The sequence below is a fragment of the Colossoma macropomum genome, unplaced genomic scaffold (assembly GCF_904425465.1).
Source record: "Colossoma macropomum unplaced genomic scaffold, Colossoma_macropomum, whole genome shotgun sequence".
NCBI classification, from domain to species: Eukaryota; Metazoa; Chordata; class Actinopteri; order Characiformes; family Serrasalmidae; genus Colossoma; species Colossoma macropomum.
The window spans coordinates 36,467,455-36,493,438 of NW_023494801.1; the positions used below are offsets into that span (position 1 = coordinate 36,467,455).

General features: G+C 41.6%; 1 protein-coding gene across 1 annotated transcript in view; it reads right to left on the bottom strand.

The window, feature by feature from the left end:
* Window positions 1-175: 175 nt before the first annotated feature.
* Window positions 176-25,984, bottom strand: part of gna13b (guanine nucleotide binding protein (G protein), alpha 13b) — a 65,551-nt gene continuing 39,742 nt past the window's right edge. The window contains exons 3-4 of the mRNA XM_036589465.1: window positions 20,183-20,233; window positions 176-5,656 (exon numbers count right to left, since the gene is read on the bottom strand). Coding sequence (XP_036445358.1) covers window positions 5,084-5,656; window positions 20,183-20,233 — 624 coding nt within the window. The 3' untranslated portion in view covers window positions 176-5,083. The remainder of the gene's footprint in view (window positions 5,657-20,182; window positions 20,234-25,984) is intronic.

Here is a 25,984-nt window from a genome sequence, read left to right on the forward strand (position 1 = left end):
TATTCACATCCTACTAACTGCTTATACATTCATTAATTTAGCAACATTAGCATTTAAAACTGTTCCTTAGCACTTCTGGCAGTTTAACTCTTATTTTAATAAGATTTTGTTTCTTAAAACCCTTTGAAACCATAAAATCCCCAAACAGGCTAGCTCTGAAAAAACAAGACAGGCATGTTTTGAAAAATGTTTTATTTTATTGAAGGATGGAAAAGGGTGAGAAAGCAGAGGTTAGACTGTACATGGAGAGCGTTTCAGTATTCTGTACTGACAGGAAGCCAGAGCCTTGACATTTTTTTCTTTTTTAGTAGGATTAGAAAATGAGGATTTAGAAAAAATCCACATAAGGCAAAAAAATTTTGAATCATCTAAATACAAAATTTAAAATAAAAATAGAAAAAAAAGGCTTGGAAAGGTCCAAGGCATTAAAAAACAGGAGGCACTAGAAATCTGAGTTTCAGGCCTAATCCTCTGCATAACTCTAAATGTTAAATCAGCGTACTCGATTTTCCGGGCAAAAAGAGGAAAATCTTAGAATTTAAGCAGTTTCTGATTGCGTTTTTTTTTCCTTTTTCCTTTTGTTTGCAATATTTCCAAAATGACAGTAACTCAACCCCATTTTGTTTCATACACTGTTTTAACACATTTACAAAGATAAACTACGGCAAAACCTGCATCGTGACTGTGACGTTCAGCGCTGAGACGTCAGTAAAAGTCGTTTTCTTTCTCACAGTGAAGACAGGCACAGAAATGCAGGTTAATTAAAGTAGTGTATCTGTGTCTAAATTACAGCATCGCTTTCTTTTTTTTTCCAAACCTGCGGCCTCGGCACACGACTACAGTGAAAACTCTAAAACGAGGCACGTGTGTGGTTGCTGAAATATCTTCGCTCTCGGCGTTCCGGCCTGCTAAGCAGAAAACGTGTACGGAAGCGCAAGGCCAGTCACTTTCTGTTTTGGTTAAAGAAAAAAAGCATTAACAGTCTGGTTTTGGAGGAGATTTAGCTTCCCTCACAGTTACGAGCCACAGAATAACAACCTGAACAACTGAGGCGCGTTCAAAATTCAGCTAACACGCTAGCAGCAAACCGTTCCTGTTCAGCATTCCAACTCTCTCCGAAGCTTTTTGAAGATATACATCATTAAGTTTCAACCTTGTCTCTATTTACCGCAAGAGTAACATGCTGTCAATCAGCACAGACAATAAAGTCAACATGTGCCTCTTAACAGAAAACATGCCGACTCAAAACTCGCCTATAATGAAAGTCAATGGGCAGCTGCTGGTTAGAGATGTTAAGCTGAACGTTCGTTTGAACGAGTGCCGCATAATCTGTCGCTTGTTAATGATTACGGAGATACAGACCTCAGCTCTGATGTTTAAATAGGCAAAGGAGCCTCTAAATAAATGTTTTCCGGTTTCTGGGGATCGAGGAAGGTCACTGTGGTTGTCGTGGGCTGGTCTAGACAAAAGTCCAGGGCTGAATTTGTTCCCCGGTCCAGCCCTGACGCAGGCTGTGCCACTTCAAGGGTGTAACATGTGGCACGCAGCTGCAATATATCGCAATTTGTCCGTATCGTGCAGCCCTACGTTGCGGAATGTTCGGACTTGCTAACCAACATCCTACCGTTTCCCAAACTAAAGCCATTCGAAAACCATTCGGATCTTCGTGCTAATACATGCGTCGAACTTTATATCAAAACAAAATAAAACAAAACACTAACGGCTCATAAATAACGTCTGCTGCTTCGTGAAATCTGAAGGCACCTTTCCTCAGAAACGTCTAGCTGACCTCTCGGGGTTCGCCGATAGCAATGATTGGCCGCGACTGTACAATAAAAGCAGGAAAAACACATCAACAACAGAACCTCATACAGTTTTAGAAACAGTTCAGACATTCTCACAGGCGTGCTGCGGCCGGCGGCTTGTGGCACAAGCGTCGACTCAAACAGCTGAAACTCAGCTGAGGTGGAAACAGGATCATTAGCCTACACAGTTAGCAAAGGGGTTCTTTACAGAAAGAGAAAGGCTCTGTAACTTCTGGAACATTAAAAAAAAAAAAAGAAAAAGAACCATATTCAGCAGGTTTTCCATCATGGAGAAGAACCATGTAGCCAAGCAAAGAACCATTTAGGCATGAAAATGTCTCTGTGAGTATTCATGGCTTCAGACGTCATCATTTTTCCTTAAAGAACGATTCAAGAACCATTTTGTTGGGGTGTAACTGCAAAATGCTAATATAGCATTAATTCTATGATAAGCATTTTGCTATGTTGGCATAGGGTAACAATGCATAGGTTCCATGATTAGCATCCTTCTATGTTATCACAGCCTAACAGCATAGGTTCTACGATCAGCTTTTTGCCATGTTAGCACAGGCCAATACTGCACAGGTTCCATGATTACCATTTTGCTGTTAGCACATGAACAGCACAGGTTCCACCATTAGCATCTCGCTATGTTAGCGCAGACCAATATCATTGGTTCCACGATTGGCATTTTGCCATTTAAGCACAGGCTTCTCGTTAACACTTCGTAAACTCAGCCTATCGCAGTCTAGAACCAAAAACAAGCATCCATCTGAACTCTGAGCAGTGCGTGTGCTGCTTTAGCACTTGGTTGGGGCACCGACTGGCACACAAGGAAAAAAAAAACACAAAAAAACAAAAAAAACAAACAAAACCTCTCCTTTCACGAGCCTCCTGGGCCTCCGGCCAGAGACATGAGGCAGTTTATAGCCAGACAAAGAGCTCTCGGGGCGGCAGGGCCTTCGGCTGGGGGTTTAAACTGCAGCCGTCAGGAGCCTGAAACAGTGTCTGCATGCATAGATGGATGTATAGGCACCATTCACTGTGGAGGTTGCCACACAACCGGGACGATCCAGCCAAAAAGCAGCAGCAGCAGCAGCAGCAATACTGAATGGGTGAGAGATGAGTGAGCTGGGAAGATACGAGGTGGCTCTGAGTGAGCGTGGAAGAAGAAAAATGAACAGCATCAGTGTGGGTTGCATACGGGTTAGAAAAGAGTGAGATACACACTATACTCTTAAAAACACCCTTCACAGAACAGTATACGGGGTGGACACGGCACTATACATCAGCTATAAACAACGTCTGACGTGGAAGGAAAAACTTCACAAGGCGAATTCCATCCCTTTTGCATGTGACTGGCTTAGAACTGTTTTAACAAGGGGTACCTTTTACATTTTTGGCACTTGTGAATTAAAGATGCTTACTTTTTTTGTCACGGTTGATTAAAAATGAACAGGGTCAAAAAGTTTGAAGATGGTTAAAAGAATAAAACATTAAATAAATTAAAGACACCACTTCCCCTTTTCCCTGACGGACACGCGTCAAAGCAAAATCTAAAAAGAGGAATCTTGCTGACGTGAAGGAAAACGGAGCAGGAAAAAAAAAAGGCCGACGTTAGCAGGTCAGCAAGACAAATCACTGATGGACAGTGTGTGTGTGTGTGTGTGGATGTTGCTGAAGGTTTTAAACGGTGAAATTTTGTCAAAAAAAAAAAACAACACAAAGTGGTCGACATTCAGCCCTGAGTTTACACCATACGTTCAGTTTAAGTGGTCTGACTGTAGAAACATGTGCACTGTTTTTCCAATTTCTAAGTAACCAGAATCCATCAGTGGTGGCAAAAAACAAACAAAAGTAAAAGTGTAAACCTTTAAAAATATAACTTAAATTTTACAGGTAAATATATTCATGTATCTATATAAAAACAAGACCTGATTAGGAACCTACGTTAAAAAAAAAAATAATAAAAATAAAAATAAAATAAACACAGCCAGGCAGGTATTGATGACAAACTGTGAAAGGCTCAGAAACACTCCTAATTTTTTTAAGGAAAAAAAAAAACAAAAAAAACTCAAAACGAAATGTTAAAACAAGTTAAGCGTCGCATCTCTTTTAAAAAACCTTCGCTTTATCGCTATTTGGTCAGTAATAAAAGGCTCAAAAGGTGAAATTAAGGACTCTGATATCTCCCCACTTTCTCTCCACTGTATATCGGTTAGTAACTTGGAAGAGAGGGGGTGGAAAAAAAAAACATTTTTTTGGCACGCACCTCTTCACGGCAGGCTGAATAAAGGCAGACAGGAGCGTAGAATCACACATACATGCGCGCTTGGGCGGCACAATTTACCATTTGTTAATTATTATTGCCATATCAGCCTTCGCAACAGTGATACTGCATGTAAATGAGATGCGCCAATCAGTGAAGGCTTTGTTTCTACGAGCATCAAAATAATTTCGCTCTAACCGCATCACTTCAAGGGTTAACCAATATAGTTTCAACACGCTGCAATTGCAACGTGTAACAATGTAACTGCAAATAGAGTAAAGGGGTCAGAGTGCCCCCTGCTGTTTGCGTTCAGGTTACCGATGAATTGGAGGGGCTGTTAGCCGTTTAATTATATTTGATACTGTACTGATGTTCAAAATGACATGTTTTTTAAAAAAAATAAAATACTGATCGCACATCCCACGAAGCGGCGCCAGCACCAAGCTATGGGTTTATTTTTGCGGTTCTAATTACAGTGTGAAATGTTCTGCTATTAAAGTCGAATTAAACGGTGCTGCGCTCTTTTCGTCTTGAAATGTTTCACAAAAGTTCCAGCTTCAAGTGAGTTTCGATTCAAAAATTTTCCCCCATGGCGTAACGAACGGCGATTTGAAATGTTTTGGACGCAACCAGCAGATGGCGCAGTTCTGCACTTCCCCCTCCCCGTTATTGTGTTATTGTATTTCGTCCATATTGTGCAGCCCAAAGATGCGCAATACTAACACATGCGCGCGCATTCCCATCCCTAAACTTGACATCCACGCCGCGGCCACGCAGCGGTCAGCGACGGACACAGACCCAGTCATTCTGCGCCTTCTTCACACAGCTAAGCCCTGTTCTCCCCCACAAAACAGACCCCAGAGCTAGTCAGAAAGGTTACTGTACGGAGTACAAACTTGCAGAAGAATGGGGGGCGGAGGGGGGAGAGGAGGATGGGGAAGGTCCATTCAAAAAAACAAACAAAACCAAAACGAAAAACGACGTTAAAGGAGCCAGAAGGAACGCAGCATCACTGCAGCATGAGCTGCTTGAGGTTGTCGTGCAAGATGGTGTCCTTGACGTCGCGGAAGACCAGCCGAATGTTCTCGGTGTTGATGGCGGTGGTGAAGTGGTGGTAAAGGGGCTTCTGCTGCTGGTCTCGCCGTTTGTTCCGGAAACACGTCACCAGGAAGTTCTTCACGTCCTCCAGGTTGTGCGGGTCCCCAGTGAACTCTGGGAAGTAGTCCTTGATGGCCACCGTCTGGACCTTCTCCTCCAGCAAGTCTGTCTTGTTGAGGAACAGGATGATGGAGACGTTGCTGAAGACGCGGTTGTTGACAATCGTCTCGAAGATGTTGAGCGACTCCATCAGCCGGTTGGTCTGACGGTCCTCCATCAGCACCTGGTCGAACTCGCTGGACGACACCAGGAACAGGATGGAGGTGACGCTGTCGAAACACTCGAACCACCGCCGCCGCTCTGACCGCTGCCCCCCAACGTCCACCATCTTGAAGGGAACGTTCTTGATCTCGAAGTCGTACTCGTGGATGCCCTTGGTGGGTTTGCGGGCCAGCAGGATGTCCTGCTGACTGGGCAGGTAGTCCTGAGGAGACAGAAACAGAAAACATTAACCTCTTAATATAACCAAACACATCATTTTGGTCCTCATAGCTGTTATCAGATGAACTAGGACATCGCTGGCTCTGTGTGCCAAGATACACCAATCAGGCATAACATTCTGACCACCTCCTTGTTTCTACGCTCATTGTCCATTTTATCAGCTCCACTTACTATATAGGTGCACTTTGTAGTTCTACAGTTACAGACTGTAGTCCATCTGTTTCTCTGCATACTTTGTTAGCCCCCTTTTACCCTGTTCTTCAGTGGTCAGGACCCCCATGGACCCTCACAGAGCAGGTACTGTTCGGGTGGTGGATCATTCTCAGCACTGCAGTAACACTGACGTGGTGGTGGTGTGTTAGTGTGTGTTGTGCTGGTCTGAGTGGATCAGACACAGCAGTGCTGCTGGAGTTTTTAAACACCTCAGTGTCGCTGCTGGACTGAGAATAGTCCACCAACCAAAAAGGCTGAAAGTATAAACACACACAGCTGGAGGACGACAGACTCTGTTACTCCATCACACCTGACTCAGCTCATGAGCTCATTAGGGGTTTGATAACTACACAATAAACTGACTCAGGAAAAAGAGCATCATATTTCACTCAAAGTGTTTAGATAAACAATTCTGCAGAAACAGGAACAAAGGAATTACGCTGGATTTCTTAAAAACGCTGATTAGCAAAAACATCTGCAACAGCAGTGATTTTAGAGATGGACTAACACAGTTCACTGAAATACAAGGGGGCAAAGACTTCCTCCAACACAGAAAACGTGATGCTACAGAGACACGGAGATACAGAACGACAGGAAAGTCGCTGTAATAATTAAGGCCTGAAGGTAAACAGGATATCAGAATCATGATTATGAAATATCATATAAAAGGAATCAAATTTAATACTTTTATGGTAAACAGCTTTATTAGCTTATCCACAAATTCTGTCAGTCAATATCAAATTTCAACACTAAGTAGTCAGTCTTATCAGCATCAGTGAGGCTATAAACAGGCTTGCTCCAAAACCTGGACTGATGATCGGCTGTCTAAATAACATTTTGTAAGGATGTTATTAACAATCATTAATATTAGTCTGTTAAACAAATGCAAACACAAGGTACTAATATTTATTTTCACAACAGATCAATAGTTTATCTATATATGTATATATTATGTATAAATGGGTCATTGACAGCATTTTTGTGTCCAAGTCTATTACCCCCCCCACATAATTAAATAAATACATGATATGTATTAAATTACCCAAGAACACCTCTTTCATGTGAAACCGTTCAGTGCATCCATATAAATTTCATTTTAGTTTATTTTTGCTTCCAAAAGTCTAAAAATGTGTAACGGTCCAACCATGTATTTTGATTAAGAAAACATTTTTTTAAATTTAGTTCAGTTACATAAAATACTAAATAAAATAGTTTGGCATGATTTACGTTTGAAAGCTTTAAAATAAAAAACGTTGCAAATTAAGGCAACTTTAAAAGTGCTCGACTCACTGAAAAACTCTCGCAGCACAACCAGCAACAAAGGACTTTTATTCTGACATGCTTGTATGAAAGAGGGGCCAGGGTATTGCGTCATAAAAAAGATGCTGAGTTCATGGTCCAAAGCCAAGTTCACAGATTTAGTAAAAATATGATTTTGAGTCATGGTCAGAACGATTCAGATTACTGTGTTGGGTGGTCTGACCTCAGGAGAACCATGAACATGTGGCATTACTATAATAATGATTATTCAATTGAAAATAAGTATAAACTCAAGTTGAAGGACAGAGGTTTCTACGGGTGTCTAATTTGAAATTAGTCAGGTGACACAACAGGTAGGCCAAATATATACAAGCGAGTGTGAAAATTAAACTCAAAAGTTTGGACACTCCTGGTTAAATGTGGTTTGTTAATGTGAAAATTCTACAGAGAATACACCCAAATACGATAATTCTCAGCAAATTTAGTGCAGAGTTTCTATTCATTTAACACAATGGAAAAAATAATGTATAAGATGTCCCACAATGTTTGGCCAAACCGTATGTTATGTTTTTTCCCCCTCAAAATTTAAATTAAGTAAATAAACAGTAACTGTGTATAAAATTTATGTGTTAATATAAAATCAAACTTTTGTTTTTGTTTAGATGGTTTATATACATACACACACACACACACACACACACACACACACACACACACACACACACACACATTACGTTGGTACGTGTACGTGGTTGGTATAGTGTAGTGCAGGTGTCTTTAATTAAAATTCAGTAAGGTCCAGTTAGAGAAAGCTCAGATCTGATTGGCTGAGTAGCGTCATGTGTGATATTTACAGTGCATGCGATTGGTCTGTGAGTCTCCCGGGCCGCTAAAGCTACCATAAAGGCTAGAAAAGCTACGCTGATTAAAATAGGACCACCCTGTCGAAATGAAATAATTCTCCACAGTTTATCGGTTATAGGTTCAGGTCCGCATAGGACAGCATGTGGGTCTGGACTTGGACCACAGTCTGCCTATTAGTGACCTCTGGTGTAGAGGGTGACACCTCTGATTTCTATGCTGTAGACTGGGGTTCAATGCCCCGCCTGGGTATGCACCTGACAGTATACCAATAAGGGTCCTTGGGCAAGACTCCTAACACTACCTTCACCTACCTGTGTAAAATGATCAAACTGTAATGCCATAAATATAAATATATAAATACACTGAGATTTTTTTATGACAGTGAACAAAATTCTAAAGATAAGAACAAAGAGTATGTGTAATTTTCTTTCTGTAAAAGTGAACTTTTACTGTAGAAACAAATATCAAAAAACATCATTTAGGCATCAGCATCAGCTAATGTATCAGTACTGGGGCTGAAAAATGAGACAGCAGCTCACAGTACATATGAACACAGCAGTATGTGCGGATATATGACCAGCTGCACTATAATGTAACACATACAATTCATATGACTCACATATAGTGACCTCATCAAGATAAGACAATGTTAAACTAACAAAAACAAAAAACAATCTCCTCTGAGGGCGTTTCCATACTGGCGTGAGGTCAGAGGGTACATTTCTGAAATTCCAGGATGACGTCACGGATGAGAGGGTTCAATGGAAAAGCCGTGCAGGATGAGCTCAGCACCACCCGCACACACACACACACACACACACACACACACACACACACAATCCTACAATGTAGCGTGATTGTGCGACGCTGCTGACACAAAACAGTACCGCATGAAGTAATCCGATCACTGATCACACCTCGTTTATCTTCTCACTCCCAGAAACGGAGTGATGATGCGTTCAGAGGAAATCCTTAAAACACACTTTCACTTTCTGAATGAGCTGCAAGGACACACTCACGAGAAGCTCACCATCGCTTCCGCTCACTGGCCACTTTATTGGAAAAAACAACCTTGTACTTCCACGAACTGGCCACTTTATTAGAAACACCAACCTTGTACATTTACAAACTGGCCACTTTATTGGAAACACCAACCTTGTACTTCAACTAACTGGCCATTTTGTTGTAAACACCAACCTTATACTTTTACAAATTGGCCACTTTATTGGAAACACCAACCTTGTACTTCCTCCAACTGGCCACTTTATTGGAAACATCAACCTTGGGCTTCCACTAACTGGCTACTTTATCTGAAACACCTACCTGCAACTTCCACTCACTGGTCACTTTTCTAGAAACACCTACTTTTTGCTTCCAATGCGTGTGTGTGTGTGTGTGTGTGTGTGTGTGTGTGTGCGCGCGTGTGTGTGTGTGTGTGTGTGTGCGTGCAATTGCGACTGCAGGAGCCCACAGAGAGCTGAAGGCTGGAACACACTGAGCCTTTTCACACCTTGTTCAAACCACAGTGTGGGGTTTTGTGACTACGTGTCTGTTTCAGTTGGTTTTACACTGTAACAGTTAAAGCACATCACATCATCCACGCAGAGGTTGACTGATCAGGAAGAGCTCACTTTCACATCTCTCTCTCTCTCTCTCTCTCACACACACACACACACACACACACACACACACACACACACACACACACACACATCAGCCATAATACTAAAACCATCTCATCACCCTGTTCTTCAGTGGTCAGGACCCCCATGGACCCTCACAGAGCAGGTACTATTTGGGTGGTGGATCATTCTCAGCACTGCAGTAACACTGACGTGGTGGCGGTGTGTTAGTGTGTGTTGTGCTGGTCTGAGTGGATCAGACACAGCAGTGCTGCTGGAGTTTTTAAACACCTCAGTGTCACTGCTGGACTGAGAATAGTCCACCAACCAAAAATATCCAGCCAACAGCGTCCTGTGGGCAGCATCCTGTGACCACTGATGAAGGACTAGAGGATGACCAACACAAACTGTGCAGCAGCAGATGAGCTATCGTCTCTGACTTTACATCTACAAGGGGGACTGACAAGGTAGGAGTGTCTGATAGAGTGGACAGTGAGTGGACAGTGTCCAATCCACTCAACAGTGAGTGAAGGTACAAGGATGAGTGTATAAAATCCAACAAGTAAATGCTATTCGTTCAAGATTGATATGTTTTCTCCTGGAGGCATCCAGGAAAAACCTGGACTGGAACCAGACTTCTAATTCTTGTTATTTCCAATTGTATTTATGCTTATTTGTATTTATTCTAATTATATATGATGATTTTACAAGCATAAACATGCTTACTGCCCGGATAAATGTTTTTTTTTTTGTAATTAAGGTTTTTATTTCCACACTTCAATTAGACAGTAAAACAGTCCCAAACAACAGATACGAAAAAAAGAAATAAATAAAAAATAAATAATTAAAATATAAGATTATGTGACAAGAAATGCAGGTGTGAAAAGTGCCTTCCAGCTAAACATCAAATGCCATATTACACCATAAATTTTCCCATACCTTACTATCTTTTCCATATTGATCAGATATCCTAGTTAACATACATTCATAAGAGGCAGTTTCTATCAACAATCCACCCACTCTTTCAGGTCAGGTATTTCAGATGATTTCCAGTGTCTCAAAATCATCCTTGCGGCTGATACCAGGCCTGTAGTAACAATCCTGAATTCACATTTGGTTAGGTTCGTCACAGTCTCTCTATTCCCAGTAGACACAACTGTGGACACACCGGTATGACTTTCCCAATCCATTTTCCCAGCATATTCAATATTCCTTCCCCAGAAAGGTCGTAAAAATGCACATTCCCATATAGAATGTACAAATGTACCCCGTTCCTTCTGGCATTTCCAACAGAGGTCATTATCTATAAGCCCCATTCTATACAATCGTGAAGGTGTCCAATAATATCTATGCAGTATTTTGTACTGAATTAATTTACCCTTGACTTCTCTGATGTTTAACCATGTTTCATCTTCTATTTCACGTTCTACGTCTCTCTGCCACAATATTTTTAAGTTATTCTCATTATTATTGCCAATCTCATTAGCTATTCTGTAAAACACAGATGACTTACGGCTTTCGTTAAGTAGTTCTATGTAGTCCGGAAAGAAAGGAGTGTCCATGGTGCCCTGAAACCTAGAAGCCATACATCTCCATAACTGTATATATTTCCAGAAATTCCCTTTACTTTCAAGATTATATTTTTCTATTATTTCCCTATAGGACATAAACACCCCTAACCCTATATACATCCCCAATGCTTTGAATACCTTTAACCAACCATTGTTTCCAGAACACCATTGCCTTTCCTATACGTATTTCTGGATTCTTCCATAGTGATGCAAATGGTTGAATATACTGTGACACTTTGACCCTTTTATGCAATGCATTCCAGACCTCTCTAGAATAGGACAGATAAATGGTTTTAAACAATGTACTCAGACGCCTAAGACTTCTGCACAGCACTGCGCGCACACACACACACAGAGGGCGGGGCTACCGAGACTTCCTCTTTAACAGGGAGAGAGACAGAATAAAGAGAGAGAGAGATAATTAAGAGAGAAAAGAAAGAGCATGAAAAAATTTAAAAGGAGAAAATGAAAGAATAAAGAATGAAAGACAGCGAGAAAGTGGGAGGGACAGAGACAGAGACACAGAGAGAGAGAGAGAGAGAGAGAGCAAATGTGCAAAGGAAAGGAAGATAGATATCTAGAGAATAAGCGTGAGATTTCCTTCCGGTGGGGGGGTGAGAGAGCGAGAGAGGGGTAGAGCCGGAAAGCGAGTGAGTAAGAGGGAAAGAGAGAGAACAAAAGAGGGAGAGAGTGAGAGGTATACACAGAGAGAGAGAGAGAGAGAGAGAGAGAGAGAGAGAGAGAGAGAGAGAGAAAGAGAGAGAGCAAAAACAGAGAGATCAGGAGAAAGAGGGAGAGAAAGATCTGTAGAGAGCATGGTAGAGTAAGAGAGAGCAGCAGAGAGAGAGAGAAAGAGAACAAGAGGTAGAGCAGAAGAGTAAGAGAGGTGGAGAGAGAGAGTTGTACAGAACAGAACGAACACTGTAGAGGGAGGGGTAGAGAGAGAGAGGGGTAGAGAGAGGGATGTAGAGAGAGAGAGAGACCAAGAGACACGTAGAAAGAGAGGTAGAGAGAGAGCAAGCAATGTAGAGGGAGGGGTAGAGGTACAGAGAGCGAGAGAGAGGGGGTGGGGAGAGAGAGCAAGAGAGAGAAGTAGAGAGAGACAGAGAGGTAGAGAGAGAGGTTAAAAAAAAAAATAAAAAAAAAAGGCGATGTAGAGGGAGGGGTAGAGAGAGCTGGTCCTGAGTCTGAGTGACGTACAACCCAGTGACATCACCGACACCAATCAGCCTGACCACACACACGCCCGGAAAATCAGACCCAATCAGATTATCACCAAACAAAAACAAAACTACATCACCCACTGGACTGAGACCGCACATCAACAGCACAAGCTTCAGTGCTACTCGGCCCTAAACCGAGATTATGCATCAGCACCGCACCTCACAGCAATTACAGACAGAAAACTGAGGACAGTGCTGACCATGTACAGACTCAGTGAGCACAGCCTGGCCATCGAAACTGGCCGGCGCAGACAGACCTGGTTACCCAGAGAGGCCAGACTGTGCTCCCACTGTGAGTCTCAGTGGTGGAGACGGAGCTGCACTTCCTCACAGAGCTGCTCGAGATACGACTCCATTAGAAAGGAGTTCTATGGGAAGGTGAGCAGCGTCTGTCCTGAGTTTCAGCTCTGCAGTGACTCTGAGAAACTGCCGTACGTGTTGGGAGAGAAGAGTGAGCTGATCACACACGCAGCCAGATATGTGACCGCATGTCACAACCTGAGGGACGACCAGTGAGAAACTGATAGTTTTTTATTGATTATTATATATTTATGAAATTTGTCTTGACTCTTTTATTTTCCCTTTCTTTCTTTTTTTTTGATTACTAATAATCCTGTAAATAACGTATTTTCTAGTGTTCTATTATCATCTATTATATCGTCTTTTTCTTATTTATTTGTGTTTCTTATTAACTGCTTTGGCAACAGTGTATTTCATTACATTCATACTTGAACTTAAGAGGGGAGTAAAGAGAGAGGTGTAGAGAGGGATGTAGAGAGAGAGAGGGAGGGGTAGAGAGAATGGTAGAGAGAGAGGGGTAGAGAGAGCTGTAGAGAGAGAGGGGTAGAGAAAGAGGGGTAGAAAGCAGTAGAGAGAGGTGTAGAGAGAAAGAGGGGTAGAGAGAGAGGGGCAGAGAGAGGTGTAGAGAGAGGGAGGGGCAGAGAGAACGGTAGAGAGAGAGGGGTAGAGAGAGGTATAGAGAGAGAGAGAGAGAGAGAGAGAGAGAGAGAGAGAGAGAGAGAGAGAGAGAGAGGGGTATGGAGAGAGAGGGGGTAGAGAGAGAGGTAGAGAGAGAGAGATGTAGAGAGAGAGGGGTAGAGAGAGAGAGATGTAGAGAGAGAGAGAGGGTAGAGAGAGAGGGGTAGAGAGAGAGAGGGGTAGAGAGAGAGAGGGGTAGAGAGAGAGGGGTAGAGAGAGAGAGGGGTAGAGAGAGAGAGGTGTAGAGAGAGAGAGGGGTAGAGAGAGAGGGGTAGAGAGAGAGAGGTACAGAGAGAGAGATGTAGAGAGAGAGGGGTAGAGAGAGAGGGGTAGAGAGAGAGAGGGGTAGAGAGAGAGAGGTACAGAGAGAGAGATGTAGAGAGAGAGGGGTAGAGAGAGAGGGGTAGAGAGAGAGAGATGTAGAGAGAGAGGGGTAGAGAGAGAGGGGTAGAGAGAGAGGGGTAGAGAGAGAGGGGGGTAGAGAGAGAGGGGTAGAGAGAGAGAGGTACAGAGAGAGAGATGTAGAGAGAGAGGGGTAGAGAGAGAGGGGTAGAGAGAGAGGTACAGAGAGAGAGATGTAGAGAGAGAGGGGTAGAGAGAGAGATGTAGAGAGAGAGGTGTAGAGAGGGATGTAGAGAGAGAGGGGGGGTAGAGAGAGAGGAATGTAGAGAGAGAGGGGTAGAGAGAGGGGTGGAGAGAGAGATGTAGAGAGAGAGGTATAGAGAGAGATATATAGGTTATATATAAGTTATGTATATGTTATATATATGTATATGATATAGGTTAAATATACCGATTGTAATTTTTTTTTATTATATATATATGTTGTCTTATTTTACTTATTTACTGTATTTAACTATTTACTTTACCAAGCTTTACAACATGTATTGTATTGTTATATTTTATTTATTTACTTCATTAATTTTAATGTTGTTACTGTTATTTCAATGACCATTATCATTGTTAGTATTAATTCTATATTTGTTACAAAAATAGTTCTACAAAATATGTTCAGCTTTGAGTTGAATTTTATATGCTTTGGCAACATTGTACTCAAAACAGTCCTGCCAATAAAGCTACTTTGAATTGAAATTGAAAATTGAGAGAGAGGGGTAGAGAGAGGGGGGGGGGTAGAGAGAGAGAGGGGTAGAGAGAGAGGGGGGTAGAGAGAGAGAGGGGTAGAGAGAGGAGGGGGGTAGAGAGAGAGGGGGGTAGAGAGAGAGGGTAGAGAGAGAGGGGTAGAGAGAGAGGGGTAGAAAGCAGTAGAGAGAGGGGTAGAGAGAGAGGGGTAGAGAGAGGGGTGTAGAGAGAGAGGGGTAGAGAGAGAGGGGTAGAGAGAGGTGTAGAGAGAGAGGGGTAGAGAGAGGGGTGTAGAGAGAGGGGTAGAAAGCAGTAGAGAGGGGGTAGAGAGAGGTGTAGAGAGAGAGGGGTAGAGAGAGGGGTGTAGAGAGAGGGGTAGAAAGCAGTAGAGAGGGGGTAGAGAGAGGTGTAGAGAGAGAGGGGTAGAGAGAGGGGTGTAGAGAGAGGGGTAGAAAGCAGTAGAGAGAGGGGTAGAGAGAGGTGTAGAGAGAGAGGGGTAGAGAGAGGGGTGTAGAGAGAGGGGTAGAAAGCAGTAGAGAGGGGGTAGAGAGAGGTGTAGAGAGAGGGGTTGAGAGAGAGGGGTAGAGAGAGAGGGGTAGAGAGAGAGGGGTAGAGAGAGAGGGGTAGAAAGCATTAGAGAGAGGTGTAGAGAGAGAGGGGTAGAGAGAGGGGTAGAAAGCAGTAGAGAGAGGTGTAGAGAGAGAGGGGTTGAGAGAGGGGTTGAGAGAGAGGGGTAGAGAGAGAGGGGTTGAGAGAGAGGGGTGTAGAGAGAGAAGGGTAGAGAGCGGTAGAGAGAGGTAGAGAGAGGGGTAGAGAGAGAGGTGTAGAGGGATGTAGAGAGAGAGGGGTAGAGAGCGGTAGAGAGAACAGTAGAGAGAGGGGTAGAGAGAGCGGTAGAGAGAGAGAGGGGTAGAGAGGGGTAGAGAGAAAGAGGGGTAGAGAGAGGGGTAGAGAGAGAGGGGTAGAGAGCGGTAGAGAGAGGGGTAGAGAGAGAGGGGTAGAGAGAGAGAGGGGTAGAGAGAAAGAGAGGGGTACAGAGAGAGGGGTAGAGAGGGGTAGAGAGGGGTGGAGAGGGGTGGAGAGAGGGGTAGAGAGGGGTGGAGAGAGGGGTAGAGAGAGGGGTAGAGAGAAAGAGGGGTAGAGAGAAAGAGAGGGGTAGAGAGAAGGAGAGGGGTAGAGAGCGGTAGAGAGAGGGGTAGAGAGAGAGGGGGTAGAGAGAGAGGGGTAGAGAGAGAGGGGGTAGAGAGAAAGAGAGGGGTAGAGAGAGAGCGGTAGAGAGAGGGGTAGAGAGAGAGAGGGGTAGAGAGAAAGAGAGGGGTAGAGAGAAGGAGAGGGGTAGAGAGCGGTAGAGAGAGGGGTAGAGAGAGAGGGGGTAGAGAGAAAGAGAGGGGTAGAGAGAGAGGGGGTAGAGAGAAAGAGAGGGGTAGAGAGAGAGCGGTAGAGAGAGGGGTAGAGAGAAAGAGAGGGGTAGAGAGAGAGGGGTAGAGAGCGGTAGAGAGGGGTAGAGAGAAGGAGAGGGGTAGAGAGCGGTAGAGAGAGGTAGAGAGAGAGAGGGGGGTGTAGAGAGAGCGAGCAGGCGGATGTCTGAGACTCTGAGCTGTCACTGCGAGTGACGTTAGCGCTGTAAGACAGAACCCTCGTTATCTGACGCGGAACGTCAGCGTTCTGAGTGAAGGTTCAGACGCTGCGGCGATTCAGCTCCTCACAGAACTCACCAACATCAACATCAACAGGAGAGAAAAACCACCAACTTCCTGCCTGAGCTCAGAGAGAGAAACACGCCGACTGAGCTCTGACGCCAAGCGGCCGCCTGACGTAAAGCTAACGGGCGCTGTTGCGTCACTGTGGAACAGATACAGATCAGAGAACCGTTGGATGAGCAGATCCGTGTCAGTGAGCCTCACTGTTGACAGAGCAAACGTAAGAGGAAGCCTGAATAACCCGATCGGTAAACAAAGGGATATTAATAACTAATGAGGAGTGTGAAGCTGCTTATGGTGAACACAGACAGTCAGACAGACAGACGCTGCTGCGCCCACACGCCAACATTTCCAAAACAAATCAACGGCTCTCAGCGCCTTTCCTGATGTTACAACATTTAGCTTTCATTTCAGTTTTTATCTACAATAATGTTGTGATGTACTTTAAAATTATTTTACATTTTTTAATAAAAAGCTTTGTTTCCATTTTTATTTTTAATTTATTTAATTTAAATACTTTTGTGGCTTTATTTGAGATGATGCTATTTATTTTGCTATTTTTTTATTTATTTGCAATTTTTTGTGACTTGATTCGAGATGCATTGTTTATGAGGCTAAAAGCTTTATTTTTTTCCATTTTGATTTATTTGCCCTTTTTTGTAGCTATAAGGTCATTTTTAATTTTGGATGTTTTATTTGAAATTTATTTCTGATGCTAAAATGTATTTATACATATTATTTGCAACTTTCTTTCATTTACAGTACAGCTGTGGCTTCATTTTTACCCTTTCTAACATTTTTTTTTGTATTTTCTGTATTCAAGATGCACCATACCTATCATTATTACTATTATTATTATTATTATTATTACTACTACTGCTACTATTAGCAGAAGTATTTAGAATTCTTTGAGTTTATTATTACTACTATTATCTATTCTTATTAAAATTATTATTATTAGTAGTAGTAGTATTTAAAATTCTTTTGTGGCTTTACCTTTGACGCACTCTTCTGGATGCAAGTTAATGAATATTAATATGTTCTTAATCTCTTTATTTGTATTGATTTGTAGTGTTTATGAGTAGCAGTGGGTGTTCTAACAGTTATCAGTGATCTGTAATGCAGCAGCACTGCAGGGCTGAGACTGAAACCCAGAGCAGATTTTCAGCTTCTTAAGAAAGCAGCTTTCACTAAAACCACACTTTCATCACAGTGGCAGATCAGCTACACACCTCCTTCACGCTACGCAGCGTTTACATCTCAAACATTCATCATCCTGTGTTTACCACTGTAAGTCTTCACTGTGCAGCAAGACCTCCATCACATTCGACACTCTGGGCTACAGTCAGATCTCTGCATAATGAGGTATAAACAGGGCATTATGGGGACATTAAAGAGACAGTTAGGTGGAATTAAATGTACAGTCGGCCCTCCGACCCCCAGTGTAGTCAGTCAGCTGAGACGTGTTCAGTGTCTGAAGTTTTCTTCTTTAGTTTTAGCACCGGAGCTACGAGGCTGATGTAGCTAACAGGTAATGATTCATGTTAATAGGTAACAGGGTGTCATACAGAAACCACTATGGAAGTCTATTAGCCTTTTCTATATCACTGCACCGGTTACAGCACTTACGTCCTTCACTTCCGGGTTTCAATCATTTTTATTAGGGATGAAATATTCAGCAACCGAAATTATTTGGTCGAAAATGGGGGAAAAAAAAATAAAAAAAAATTCGGTGTTCGGCCAAATAAGACCGAAGAATGGCGTTTTTAATGACGCTATTTTTCTTCCTCTCTCTCTCTCTCTCTGTCTGTCTGTCTCTCCCTCTTCCTCTCTCTCTCTCTCTCTGTCTGTCTCTCTCTCCCTCTTCCTCTCTCTCTCTCTCTCTCTCTCTCTCTCTCTCTCTCGTCTCTGTCTGTCTCTCTTCTCTCTCTCTCTCTCTCTGTCTGTCTGTCTGTCTCTCTCTCTCTCTCTCTCTCTCCTCCTTAAAGAAACACAAACCCCAATTTTACAACGCGATAAAAGCAGCGTGGAGCAAGACGCTCTCTGTAAATGCAGCAAACACGTCGTCTGTGCGGAAGCATTTTAATCAGTGAATGACCCAAGAACGGGCGTTTGCAGACATTGCTCTGCTGAATTGTCAAGTTGGTACATCTTAACTTATTTATGTTAAATAATATGGTCATACTGTATTTTTTTTTGGGGGGGAAAATAAAAATATTTTGTTTTACTAATTTATTGAAGTCACACTGACATTTTATTTTTACTTTTACTGGGGGGGGGTATTTATTTATGTTTTTTTTGGCCAATTTATTTAAGTCATTGTGCTTTGTTGGTGCGTCTGCTGGGATGTTAAACATGTTCAGTGTTCAATAAATATTTTTACACTGCAGTTTAGTCTTTTTTTTTCCTTTGAAAAAAATTCAGAGTAGCTACAATCTCATTTGCAATATGAGCGCGAACCGTCTTTAAGTGTGTGTGTTTTGTTTTGGAATGATTCATTTTTAGTATTACTACATTTTTTCCCCTCCAATTCTTTATTTTTCTGTTACCAATTATTTGATTTTCTCCTTGTAAGCACTTCAAATGTATAAAAGGTGCTATATTAATAAAATGTATTACTATTTTTAATTACACAACATCTGACACTGTTTGAGGAGCGTGGGATGATTAAGGCACGCAGATTTAGCTCTATGCTAACTGGTGCCTTTAAACTTCCTTTACTCATTAGCTACATTAGCTTTGTAGCGCCTGTGCTGAAACCAAAGAAGCAAAACTTCAGACACCAAACGCGTCACATAAACGAGTTTGCTGAACTGTCACTTTAAAAGCTGTATAACGGCCTGCAGTGTGCAGCACATGACCACTTTCACTTCCTTCTGTGTGTGTGTGTGTGTGTGTGTGTGTGTGTGTGTGTGTGTGTGTGCACTCGCCAGAGCTCCTCCACCCAGAGCTGCGTGAGAACAGCACAAAGTAACGGACGCACTCGCACACATCCGGCCCACAGACGCGCCTGACCCTCCGCTGCTGCGGCTCACGCAGCTATTTCAACCAGATACACGTATAGAAAATACACTCACAACAGAACATCGGCACTTACGCTGAGCTGGTGATCCACGTGCTTTAATACTCCAGAATTAAAGCGATAATTTAGCCAGATACACAGTTTACATGTAGTGTAGTTCTCCGTTTTTAGCACTAGAGCTACGAGGCTAATGTAGCTGACGAGTAATGGAGGCTCACGGTCAAATGCGAAATTTTAAAGACCCCATGATCAACTTCCATGTTGATAAACAAACCTAAAGAGCCCTTATCCTACATGCCTTAATGCCTCAAACTGGGTGGAGTTGTTCAGTAATCTCTAACAGACCTGATTCATGGTGGCGAGTAACTCCCGTTTTGCAGGCTGAATATTCTCCACAAGGTGGCGCCAAAAAGCACTCAAATAGCTTTGACGCATCATGAGTGGCCCCTTTCTGTTATTCTGCTTCTAAACTGTGGAACTCAATTATAACTTTTATTTCACAGCCAAGCTCGGTACACACTTCACCCACATCTCTTTAATTTAGCTTTTAATCACATTTCTACTTCTCTTTTTGTGTTACTCTTTTGAATTGATCACTGTAATTGCTTTAAATGATTTTAAATTAATACTTTTATTTATTTTTTTCCCCCTTATAAGTTAAAGAGTAACAATAACAGAAGATAAACTCAATAATTTCTTTTATTACTGTTGAATTCTATCAGAAAAGTGCTCTGAGCTGCCACCAGTGTGAAAGGTGATCTATAAACAAAGTTATTATAATGATAATAATTATTATTATCATGATCATCATTATAGAGTGAGAGTGGTGCTTTGCATCAACATTATGTGTCCTTGTTTCCAGCCAAACTATCACTTAACAGAAATACTTACCTATGAAACTGTGCGTGTGTGAAAGGCTAGAAGCCATAAGCTGAAACTGTAAATATTTTTATGGGATGATACAGGCGATGCTTACCGGCATTCCAAGTTTTTCCAAGTTATCCAGGAAATATTTCACCGATTCACCCTGGAGAGGAAAAACACAGTCAGTTAGAAATGTTAAAACACACCTAAATTCGCTGGACAGAAAGTCACTAACAAAAATTTATTTAGTGGAAGATTCTTCAAGATGATGTCCTAAATATTTAACTCTCCTCTGCAGCCTGGTTTTAAGTTAAAGGACCCACATCAAGACAAACTATCATTTTTGAGATTTTGACACAGCCGGCTTTGAATTAACTGTTTTTGTGATGTCACAAAGACAAAACGTTTCCATATATATCTCTCTCTACCCCTCTCACACATATTCAATAGGTTTTGTTTTATTATTACATGTACTTTTATATTATTAATTTATGATTAACACTTTCTGTTCTTAATTATTACATTATCATATATTAATCTTGGTTTGTATTTTGTTTTATTATTATTATTTTTTTTTTTAATATATTTTTCTTTATTAACTTTTAATATATAGATCATTTTTTGTTGTGCTTTGACAATACAAATGTACATTTGTCATGTCAATAAAGCAAATTTGAACTTGAACTATATATATATATCCACCTAATCAGCCTACAGCAGTTCAGCCCCAGCCTTTTACACTAAAGTTACAGAAGAAGTGTTTCAGCCAGGACTGCTTTCTGAAAGAGCCAGCCAATCAAAACACAACTCATTTGCATATATCATTCTTAAAGACACAGTTACAACCTATTTAAATAAGAAAATGGTCATGTTAAAATTAATTATGACTGTTTTTGGTAAACATACAAACATGCAAATGTTATACGTGGACCTTTAAGAGAGAACCGTAAACATCATGTCATACCTGGTGTGAAATACAGGCTCTCAGTTCTAAATTCAGAGCGATGTCGCAGTCCAAGCTAATAATATGTACAGACTTCTTTCATTCGACAATGCAAAACATGTAATGCGGACGGCCTGCAGAGCAGAGGGGTAATTTGTGGTTGGTCTTTTTGGCAGGAACAGTCATTAAAGGATGTGAAGACCGCTCAGGTAAACAGACCGACTCCGCGCCGTCTGCCTTCATGATTCAAACACCCGGCTAATGAAACAGTGCAGCAGCACAAACACGTTTACCAGAAACCGCTGACAAATCACCCAAATCACCATTGAACAGCCAATTCATGAGACTTAAGGCAAAACAGAGCCTCTGAAGGAAGTCGGTGTGGGAATGAAGATGTTGGGTAATAGGAACAAACTGGCCCGGAAAAGAGTAAAACGAAAGAAGGAACAAACCAATACTATTATAAAAGCGTCCTCTTACCCCAAACGTACATTTTTTAAAAAGATGGGTTCATCAATGCCAATAGAACCAATATACAGAACCATGAGTGCTCAAAGAACCCTTTGCATGACATAAGGGTTGTTTTGCATGGTTAACTGTTTCTTCAGATTGATGGACGATGTGTTTTGTATGGTTCTATATAGAACCTTGTTGCAAATGGGTTCCATATAGCGCCCAAAAGGGTTCGGCTAGTGCAACAATGTCAAGCCTGTGACAATAGAAGAAACTTTTTTGATGCTATGCGGAACTACTGAAAAAGGTTCTACATAGAACCATATAAAACACGCTGTCCACCAATCTGAAGAACCAATTCACCATGCAAAGAACCCTTATGTCATGCAAAGAACCATATTTAACATATAATTCACCATGCAAAGAACCCTAATGTCCCAAGGTTTCCTATTTTTTTGGTCTTATATACTGTTTTAATAACAAAACACATTATGACAACAACTAAATAAACTCATATTGGCCAGTATAGAAACAAAATTCAGTCTTCACTATAGTTGCTAGTTAATTTTAGCTATGCTGATGTACTTTGTTTACAAATAACAGTGAGTCACACAGTGTCAGAAACCGCATCATCAAGTCTGTTAGAGATACTGAACAACACACGCTTTGAGGTGAGCTGGATGATTAAGGTATGATGCTAACTGGTGGGGTATAAGCTTCCATTACTTGTTAGTTACATTAGCTCCAGTGTTAAAACTAAAGAAGCTGGGGGAGGCGGGGGATGAAAAATCAGGTCTTTAATCAAACTATTCCTTCAAGAACCCTGTTTACCTTCCTAAACCCGTTCTGTTCTTGGTGAATTTTGAGAAACCATAGTACAACCCAGAACAGGAGCCTGAGAAAAAAAACTACACCAACTTCCTTCCTTCAAGGACCCCCTGAAGAGCACGAGCGTTTAGGGGTTAATGTGGTTTCATGGTGGGGAAACACACTGAAAGGTCTTCTGAGGTGGCTTACAGTGCGATAATAAATACAGCAGCGATTCGGTCAGAAGAAAAGCCCCTGAAACCCTCTCCAGTCCGGGCATGCCGCCACTGGGCACGGTCCGTTCATCTTCAATGGAGGGTGTGGGCCCTTGGGAACAAAGCTCTGGTCAGGATATCAGCTCCGGAGCCAAGAATAAAGAGGAAGTCCTGTTACTCAGTAACACCTGAGGGTGAGCCACGCTGGAGGTGGCCTATTTAAAGCAACTGTTCAGCCAAAAATCTCATTTCCAAAGTTTTCCTCACCTTAACTTCTTCAATCAGAAGCTTCTTTAGTTTTAGCACTGAAACTATGGAGCTAACAAGTACGGAAAACTAGAACAGTCAGCATCATAACATGTTTAATTGACGACCGATTGCCACGTAAATAACTGCAATCATTATTAATAACGGGATCATAATTGTCTTGATTGGTTCACATGTGAGTATTAAAGTGGTCAAACTGCTTCCTAGCTGTCGATACTGAGTCGAGGACAGAAACAGCTCAAGCTCAAATAAACAAACATCCCCCAAAGTAGCCCTCTAGAGAAGACCCCTTACATGTCTTAATAAAAGCACTTTTATTAGTGGAATTCCATGTTTTAAAGTTATGCATGATTAAACGCTCTAAGATGTAAACAGAGAGGTTCAGAGTGGTTTGGTGTGAAACGCTCTGCTCTAGAGAAACTTACCGAGTCAGAACTGCTCACAGTGGTGGTGATAGGAACCAGACGTCCACCTCTAAAAGCTCCCTCACAGAAAGTTCCTACATGAAATGGTTATGAATTCACGCCTACGACAGCATTTTAGAGCCACTGTTAATAAAAATAAAAATAGTGGACTTCGAGAATAAAGTCGCACACACACACATCATGTAAACCGCTTATCCTTCTGGGTCGCGGTGGGGTGCTGGAGCCTATCCCAGCTGTCATTGGGCAGAAGGCAAGTCGTAATATTTCGAGAATAAAGTTGTAATATTTCGAGGAAAAAAGTCACCATATTTTGAGAATAAAGCTGTAATATTTGGAGAATAAAGTCACAACATTTCATAATATTTCAAGAGAAAAGTCGTAATATTTCAAGGAAATAAAAAGGGAGACTGAGAATTTCTTTATGGGTAAAATTGATATGAAAGTGTAACTCCACCAACTCAACGCCCCTCATTTAACACGAGGAGGTGCTGCCTTCCCTTTGCAAAACCTTTGGCCAGAATATCGCAATCTTTCCTGGTATTAATGCCACTACAATGTCGTAATTCTACAACTTTTTTTCTCTAAATATTACGACTTTATTCTTGAAGCCTGCTATTTTTATTTTTTTTTATTAACAGTGGCCCCAAAATGCCGCCGTACATGCCTGAGACGCATTTAAAAAAAAAAAAACTTTTATTATTTCAGATTTTCCACTATTTTCCATCATCAACATTCCATATAAACTCAGAAGACTGGTGTAGGTTCACTGGTGGTTCTGGATAGTAAATAAAATGTCTATATGTGTGTTGTAGTCATGGTGACCCCTGGTTCCTATCACCACCACTGTAAAGACATCTGAACCATTTCACACCAAACCTCTCAATCTCTCTGATTACGTCTCAAACACTGAAATTATGTAGAAACTATAAAACTACGGTTGAATTCTCCTTTTATATGAGCCGACAATCATCGGCAAAGCTAAAAACAAACAGTGGCATCTTCAAACTGAATTCTGTCTGTACTTTTGTCCATTTCTGATGTTGACTACATTCAGGCTGAGGAAGGAAATTGTGTATTTGATCCAAGCCGATAAAAAAAGAAACAGAAAAAGAAGAGCGACAGTGAGGGGGCAGGTAATTCTTGCAGAATATTCCAGAAGCTGATCTGCAGCATTGTGGGTTTGCACAGTCTGCATCCTTCCTAGCGTAGATCAGCAGGCAAGATATTGTTGCGCTTTTATCAGAGCATTTTAACATTTTTAAGCCATGTTAAACCGCTAAATTTTATCACGGCCAACTAACGGGTCTAAAACTTACTTGTAATAAAACTATGTTTACATACCTTGAATTTAAAGGGGAATTCGACATATTTTTCAAAATTTCGGCGTAATTAAATGGTTAAGATGTAAACAGAGTCGTTCAGAGTGGTTTGGTGTGAAACTCTCCGTTTTAGAGAAACCGAGTCAGAACTGTTCACAGTGGTGGTGATAGGAACCAGACGTCCACCTCTAAAAGCTCCCTCACAGAAAGTTACTACATGATGTGGCTATGAATTCCCTGCTTGATGACTGAGACACTGTTTTACGATAGTTCTGAGATTATTTTTGCCAAAATGTTTTTGTTTTCATTTGTAATGGAGAGGTATATGCAGGGTAAACACATTTTAATATATAATGGGACTGCATTCATGTCTTAATCTCTACAATGAACAATTTCACACACACACTCAGAAATAAAGGTACTAAACTGTCACTGGGACAGTCCCCCTCTTATCACTGGGGAGGTTCCCTCAAGGCTCCATCTCAGTACCTTTAGTCAGGGAACATAACTGAACCATAATCCACTGAAATGATATGTTCTAAGCTGTACTGACTCCACACACCCCGTCTCGTCTCCAGGACTTTATTTTACTGTTCTGTTTTAAAACATTCGGCTATGAAAAGGTACAAATACGAACTTTTCACCTGGAAAAACTTATTTAAGGTTCACAATCAGACCTTAAACTCCCTGCTGTGCCTTTGAGGGAACATTTACATTGTTTGTACCTTGATGAACCAAAAATGTACCTGCATAGAACCTAACAGCACTAAACCGCTCTGAATGACTCTGTTTACATCTCAAACACTGAATTATGCAGAAAATTTGAAATACCCTCCCCTTTGTCTATATGACAGCAGCAACATCATCTCTGGACATGAGTTCTTGCATCAAGGCTGCACAATATGGATAAAAACCTAGTACGTTGATTCATTAAAACAGAGCTGTGATTGGTCAGGATAATCTGAGCACTGTGATTGGTTAGAGGCTCATTTGCACAGCTTTCTGTGATGGTAATACTGCAAAGGGAAACAAACTATACTGTTGTACTCATCCTAGAAAGACACATATGTATAAAAGACAATCAGTAAGTTTGTTACACAGCCTTATGTACCTTCTTGTAAGCTTTTAGCACCGAAGTAAGCAGAGAGATGGGAAAAATCTTGTTTCAAACGAAAGCAGCAGAGCAGCGTTGTGACCTCTGCACTAGAAACCTGATGTAACTACCACCAAAGCAAAAACAAGCCTGCGCTCATGTGCCTAACAACTCACATCCTTCAGAAGTGTGGCTTTCAAACGCAGGGCGTTTAAAAACAGGTCACACGGGGGACTTTGTCACTCACAGTTCGCCAGTGCACTCTTCCTGTTTAAACCTGGCCTTACTTCTAATCTGCTTGTTTTGCATCAAGTCCACTGCATTAAATGTGTACAAATGAGATTAATCAGAATGATAAACTAATGGACTAATGCTGGGATCAGACTACACTG